We start from the raw sequence: 7,500 nt of genomic DNA, 5'->3' as shown, positions 1-7,500 counted from the left end.
GAGAGCTGTTTTGCCCGTCAGCACAATGTATCAGACAACAATAATCAGTGTTTTTCTGGAGCCAACGGCCACCTTCCCTCCCAGCTGGCAGCACAAAGACCTGGAGCCATCGATAACCAGCCTCTGGTCAATACCGACCCCATGAAGGCAAGTGCGTGTGCGTGCGTGCGTGTGTGTGAGAGATTGCGATTCAGTGTGAAAGTACAGAAAAAGACCCAATTTAAATACATTTAAATGGCCAGTATCAATATTGCCATGGTTACATGCAGCTCCCAAACTGTATTTTGAATGCAGTCCTCCAGGCCTCTGGGGGCTTGTTGTTAACACTGCCATTAGCAACTTGAGATGCGAGACTGGAGTGGGAGTGCAGAGACGATGTTTACGACCAGATGTTTTCACAAGCACCAGTACCAAGCTAATTTCAAACCAACAGAAAGTGAAATCGTCGACAGGCGATAGCTGGTGGGTTCCGAGATTAAATTTTGGCCATTGTGTTCTGCCTCTTTCGCTCTCCACACGGACTGTTTGCCTGCATTCAACCAAAGCGTGTTCGAACGTGATTGGTCAACACTACACGGACTACAAACAGAAACCAGAATGCTTCCAATAACAAAATGTGGTCCCGTTGCCTACAGATTCTACATGTGAATGCAGAATCTGTTAATGGAGACTTGTGTACTTTTAACTCTGGTCAGAGCCAAGCTATCTATTCACCCTGCTTCCTGTCTTTATGCTAAGCTAAGCTAGCCATGCCCTGGCTCCAGCTTTATTGCTCGGGATAGAGCGGGTCGTCCTTTCATCACACGGTTAGCAGATCAATCCCCGGCTCCTCTTTCCCACGAGCGAGACACTGAACCCTGAAGTTGCTCACCGGGCGCTTTACATCAGTCCAATCCTAATTCTTAGGATGGAGAGATCAAATTTCATAGATGTATTTATGTGACGATTAAAACAAAGTTTAAGTTTAAGTACACATGATTTGAGAAAACGTATCTGAATTTAGAGGAATGTGCATGTTTAAGAAACAAAGTGTTGATGTATAAAAGTGAAGGGACACATTTATGGAATACTTATAAAGAGCAGCTCAGAATGTGTCGGACGCTTTGTGAATAAAAACCGGTTAGAAATAATTTGACGAACAGATAAAAATGTATAATCAGAAATAGAACTTTTAGGCTAGAGTGGGTGTTATAAGCTGTACCTTCAGCTTACAATACACATTTTCATTCTGTTGAAAATAATCTTGTGTAGTGTTTGCAGCAGTTTGTGTTGTTTGTAGATGAAAACCTGATGGTTACATCAGCCAGCTTCTTCTTTGGTTTGACAGAAAAAAACATCTGAGATTCCTAATTAGTAGGCACTCCTCCTGATCTGGCAAAGGCTCTCAGGGACCAGATGGTGCTTCCTTTTTCTCTTGTCTTATCTCTACATCATGCTGTAGTGATTGCAGGCTGCCAGCCTGTGCATAGCATTAGGATACTGTCTGTCTATTATCTGTCATCCAAGTAGGCAGAATAGGGTCTTTTGTGCACGTATTGAGATGCTGATGTCCGTGCTGTTCCCCTGCAGGCCCCTACGTTAACCATGGAGGGGGGCAGGCTGAAGCGCTCCTTGCAGCTGGTGCCTGGCAGAGACTTTGAGACGGTGCCAGAGCCGGTGTGGAGGGCACTCTACCATTGGTACGGTGCCAACCTCAGCCTGCCACGACCGGTGAGTGAATGCAGTCTGTAATACACATCCTCCCAACAGCTGATGAACCTCACTATCACTGTGATGCAAGGGCAGCCGGGCAACAAGCACAAGTGGACAGGCAATCAGACATGGTTCAGCAGAGGCCCGCAAACAACTTTATTTTGAACTAAAGCTGAACGTGAGGGCAATATCACTAATCATTCGTCATTGTGTAGTAGGGAAACCAGAAGTCGGTTTGTAATTTGAGAAGAAGGAAGGCATTCTGTATTAATCCCCCCAGGGGCCGAAGACATTATGTTTTGGGGTTGTCTGTCCCTCCATCTACATGCGTCCACCCGTCCCATTCTCATGAAAGTGATGTCTCAGAAAAACCAGGAGACATTTTCTTCCCCTTTGGCACAAACTCCCCTCAGGAAGAGTAACTGATGGACAGACATGCAAAAGATGCAGTGTGCACAGAATAACCAACATAAAATGACAGTACCGACAATCCAAATGACAAAAAGTATACACAGTATACATATATGAAGAAAACGGATCTGGGGGAAGCAGCTTCACCAGACTGCTAGAGCCTGAGCCACACATCCTGCCGACCACCATGGAACTTAGAAAGAAGACACACAAACGCATAAGAAGATAAATGGACGCACATCATTCATACAGATAGGAGATGGAAGGAAGCACACAGAGGGAGTGAGAGAGGGAAACGAGAGGAGAGGCTGGATCACCTGGAGGACAAAGATCCATGAGGATGAGGCTCCAACAGCCAGGAGGGAGAGAGACAGTGTTCAGCCTGAGTTAAAAGGGAGGGAGAGAAATAGCTGTAGGCCTTTGGTTTTTTTAATCTGGCCTTTTGTATTGTTGTTGTTTATTATAATCGTGTAGTTTGTTAACATGCTTTGACAACATTGGTTTGTTTGCAGTTATGCCAATAAAGCTAAAAACTGTGCAATGAACTCAATTACCTGTAAGTTCATATGAGTCCAAGCTTTCAGCTCTTGGTTCATTTGAATAAAGTCTATTTGAAACATTTAATGGACCATAACTAAAAGGTGATAATGGATCATTTGTTTTATCTGGTCTTGAACAGGTGAAATCCACTAATGAAGCGGTCAAAGGTTTCCAGACCGATCTGGTTTTACCACTCTGGTTTCAATGCATGGAAAGTATAAAACTTTCCCTTCCTCCCCTGCAGGTTATCCTGGAGAGCAAGACAGGCCAAGCAGAGCTGGAGCTCTTCCCACGCTACCTCCTCTTCCTCCGCCAGCAGCCGGCCACGCGCTCCCCCCAGTCCAACATCTGGGTCAATATGGGTATGACCAGCCTGCGAATGTTCCCACCGTATTTACCCCCACCAAGAGGTAACGTAAGCCTGCAGCAAGACCAGAGCAAGCCGTCGACAAATGCTTCATTGAGCTACCCCGCATCCCCCCCCTTTTAATCCTCCTAAAGTGGACTGATCCAGCCCTGGCAGGTTTCTGGGGTGGGCAGTAGAATGAACCAATGGCCCATGAAGGGGACAGACTGCTGATCTAAAAGTTTCATAATTCAAACTATTTCAATCTTCACAGAGCTTGCCATTCAAGTATTATATGTTTTGACCACACTTGTTCTAGTGCTCTTCACTCATCTGCATTAGAAGTATTCTAAATCATGACAAACTTAACAAATCGTTTAAAGTATAATATTTGAAACAGTCTGGGACATGATCTTAATTTTAGGCATATATCTACTCTGCTGTGAGGATTTGGGCTTTGGAAAATCGCTTTGTTCTTTGAACACCTGAAAACGTATCAAATTTGAATGTGTCTGTCTAATCCGACTGTATTTCTACACTCAGAACTTTCTGATCAGTCAAACAAAATGACAACACAAAAACAGAAATTCAGGAAAATAAATCACCATAATTGATAAAAGTCCACGTCCAAGTGCTTCTGTAGTTCAACAACTCCAACAGAGTGAAGAGTCTTCTCTCTGGCTAACTTCATATTGTTGAACCAGGACCTCCAGCATTTGGATGAGGCAGCTCGTAAAGCTCGCTGTTCTGTTGTTGAGGTTTCCATGTCGATGACTGTTGATTGTACCACATCAAGACCTTTTTATATCAGTCCCTTTCGCTTCAGTTAATTGACCCTTTTCTAAGTCCCGCCCCTCAAGCGCAGACTGGCCAATCATAGCATCGGCCAGCTCCGGCCAGGTTCAGACAACTATACGTCTGTGCTTCACAGACTCTCATAGCAATTTCCTTCATTTTCATGTTGGTTGTGTGGATTTGGAGCTAGCCATGTGTTACCGTTAGGAGTGATACTCGTTTTGAGTGATACCTGGAGAGATTGGAGAGAGAAATACATTTCTACGTAAAAACCTGAGGAGCAAAAATGAGCTAAGTATGTTAGCACATCATTAATTAGTGGTAGCACTACGGTACGCTAGCTACTGAAGGTAATTTATCATTTTATTTTTTCCCCCAAAAATGAGACAATATTTATGCAGGGAGTAACAGTGTGGGCTTGGTGTAGCTCTGACAGCTTGAAGGGGTAGCAGTGGGGGGTGGGGCTTAGCAAAATGTTAAATCGCATCCAATGTTCTCACAATGAAAAGACTATATACAGACCAACTCACTCACACAATAATTGAAGCTGGATTTCTGTATTTATCCTTTTGTATGATGGCTAAATGGATATATAGACGAACTGGAAATGTCTCGCTGCAAAAAGAAAGCAGATGACAAAGCATAAAGTGGAGCTGTACTGATTTACTCCAGGGTAATCAGGCGTCAGCACTCAGCATGGGAGTGCTGGTCCGAATCAAGCCAACATATCGGGTTTCAGACCCTAGTGGAGCTTTGGCTACCATCATGACTCATAAGCAGCGGCTTGTCGTTGCTGGCCATTAAGACTCAGCCTTGTGGCTAAATATCTCAAATTGATCTACTTATCCATCATATTCCGCATAATGTCTTCCTGACAGCCCGAGTAGAGCACTCAAACAAGTGTAGAGGGGTAGAATTGAATAGCAAATCTGTGTAGATGGGAAATAATAACATTTAAAAGTCTGATTAAATCAGATAGTTTCATTAATCATTTTGAAGCCAGTTACGTAAAGTTTTTAAATGTGTATGTTTATATTGTAATAACCAGGAATGGTATTGATTGGTTTGTATGTGATTTAATCCAATCTGAGTCCACTTAATCCACTAAATTAATCTGTGCTGATTGACAAAAAAAGCCTCTTGCTGCTTCCTTACAACTAATCCTCAGTCACCAGAATGCTGTTGTTGTGAGCTTGTGTGTAGCCAATATGAGTTTTAAAACACACAAGGGCCAAAAAAGTAAAATGAACAAAACTCCAAATTTGTGCTGTGGCTTGGTGTTTGGGTCAGTTTGTGAATGTTCCTGTCCTGCCCGTTAGCAGGTAGCGTGCCGTCCCCCAACGCTCCCCTGAAGAGGGTCTTGGCCTACACAGGCTGCTTCAGCCGCATGGCCACCATCAAGGACATCCACCTCTACCTGTCCCAGAGGCTCCGCATCAAGGAGGAGGACATGAGACTCTGGCTCTACAACAGTGAGGTGGGTCACAAAGCTGTCACAAGACTTGACTTGACTTGAATATATTTGACTTTTCATGAAATGCCAGATAAAAAACCCGCATTAATATAATATAATCAAATTTAGATATATATAAGGAGTGGATTAGTACAAAAATGCTGTTGCTCTATGCATCCAAATTAAGACTATTAAAAGCCCTTGGATGATATTGGTTGCGTTCAGCTTGTGAGTCGCTTACACACTGCTCTGAGATGCTTTTGGTTATCCTGTAACGCCAGTACCGATGCTCTGGGAAATCTTCTTTACTTCCAGGTTTATTTAACAGTACCTCAGTTTCACTACTGCTGATTTCACTTCTCCTTTTTTTGGTTACATCTCTCCAATTCTTGGGCATGTGCCAGAGTATTTGCTGGATAATGTTGGCGGGAGGTTCACTATAAAAAAAACTTTAAATTAATTAACTTTTAACTTAATGAAATTTTTGCATTAAATTATGTATTTGAAATTCATTTTCCATCCATTTTCTAAATGTATTTGAACTGTTCAACACTAACAGCCTGTGATTCAAAAGAAACGTTTGTATCTAAACATTGGTGGATTACGGTGTTATTGGGCACATTGGACCACAACAACAACAACAACCACAACATGGTCCCAGGCAATTCATCTATTAAAACTAGATTGTGACACAGGGCCAGCACTTTAAGATTACATTTTATTTTACATCATACTGTAGGACCAAGATGATAATATACTTTTGTGGTGAAAATTCCCACAAAACAAAAAAACCCCAAAACAGATTTAAAAACTGTGATCCTGGGGCCTCTGGAGACCAGGGCCCTGGGACAATCGCCTGCTTTGCTTGGTTGATAATCCAGCAAAATCTTTAAATACTGTTTTAACATGTCCGACCACAATTTATACATTTTATAAGATAAGATAATCCTTTATTGGTCCCGCAGTGGGGAAAGTTACAGGATTTTTATGCAAAAAAAATACAATACCTGCCATAAAAGGTTAGAGATTTAAATCAATCTGCTTACGGCAACTTGACTCCCAAAATTGTCTGTATCACTCTCATTCACAGTTAAATATATCATCTTAAACGTGCAAACTCAAGGGGCTCCAAAAAACCAACATGCATATTGTGTGTGTTTTGTGCTAATGGAATTGAGAATGTATTTGGGATTATATCCCACCAAGGCACAATATCAGCTGGGGGGCCCTGAAGTGGGGCTTTTATTATAACTTAAATGTGAGGCCCTAACTTGAAAAGGGTCCCCATGTCAAATCTAGTTCCAAGACCTTCATTATTTCAGTTTTTCAGTATTTCAGGGGCCAGGTAGTGTCCTATCACTGACATTTATACACACGTCACGTGGATGGGAACAATACAGGTATTAGCAGGTTAATACAACCATATCTGATGGTACCTTAAACATGAACTGAGAAGAAAGAACAGAATCATTATTTCATGGCGCTGATAAATCAAAAGTTACTGCTTTTGTCTTGCAGAATTACCTCACCCTCCTGGACGATGAAGATCACACACTGGAAAGCCTGAAGATCTATGATGAGCAGCAGCTTGTCATTGAAGGTCTGAAAAAGCAGAATTAACTAAACTCTCTTCAGGCTCCTAATAGTGTTATATTCCAGGTTCGTCTAAATAAAGGCACATGACAGTGCGAGTGAACTCATTTATTGTCTTCCTCCACAGTCAGGAACAAAGATATGAGCTGGCCTGAGGAGATGTCCTTCATTGCCAACAGTAGTAAGATGGACAGACACAAAGGTAAGCTGGATGAGGGACACTCATCTTACTGTGCATTTGTAAACGGGCAGAATGGTAGTTTGAGTCGGCTCGCATTGGTGGATATTAACTGTGCTCCGTTACCAGCAGATATTACATTTGAAGGGAAATCTGTCAATCATCACACTTATACTCTTTGTAGCATATAGTGGGAGGGAAATGATTGTCAATAAATAGGATCCTACAACATAATATGATTGAAAAGGAATCTGTGGAAAGTAATGGCAATATAGTGTTTTTTGTTTGAGTGGTAGGGAGAGGAGAGAGAATACACAGCTGCTTGATACAGTCACACCTCTGTTTCTGACCTCAAACACAACACAGGGCTAATATGCTGCCCACTAACACCTTAAAGTACTGAATATGGATGTCCTCTTATCTTCCATGCTCGTTCAGAATTTATAAATCAACCCTGTATGTCCCCTTTCTTGCTTGATTTAAAGAGTTTTC

The 7,500-nt window shown here is 42.2% G+C and overlaps 1 protein-coding gene across 7 annotated transcripts in view; it reads left to right on the top strand.

Moving 5' to 3' along the window:
• Positions 1-7,500, top strand: part of usp32 (ubiquitin specific peptidase 32) — a 76,362-nt gene that overhangs the window by 56,323 nt on the left and 12,539 nt on the right. For 3 of the 7 annotated variants that reach the window (XM_031872432.1, XM_031872431.1, XM_031872433.1), the window contains exons 14-19: positions 1-147; positions 1,570-1,710; positions 2,888-3,053; positions 5,104-5,261; positions 6,756-6,837; positions 6,958-7,032. The exon at positions 1-147 is cut by the window's left edge. In XM_031872432.1, the coding sequence (XP_031728292.1) occupies positions 1-147; positions 1,570-1,710; positions 2,888-3,053; positions 5,104-5,261; positions 6,756-6,837; positions 6,958-7,032 (769 nt within the window). The remainder of the gene's footprint in view (positions 148-1,569; positions 1,711-2,887; positions 3,054-5,103; positions 5,262-6,755; positions 6,838-6,957; positions 7,033-7,500) is intronic. The other 4 variants (XM_031872435.1, XM_031872437.1, XM_031872436.1 and 1 more) reach the window with 2 other exon arrangements.

This window comes from Anarrhichthys ocellatus, unplaced genomic scaffold (assembly GCF_004355925.1).
Source record: "Anarrhichthys ocellatus isolate YVR2014 unplaced genomic scaffold, GSC_Weel_1.0 scaffold64, whole genome shotgun sequence".
Classification (NCBI taxonomy): domain Eukaryota; kingdom Metazoa; phylum Chordata; class Actinopteri; order Perciformes; family Anarhichadidae; genus Anarrhichthys; species Anarrhichthys ocellatus.
The sequence above is the reverse complement of the archived record's forward strand: the minus strand, read 5'-3'. Positions and strand labels throughout refer to the sequence as shown.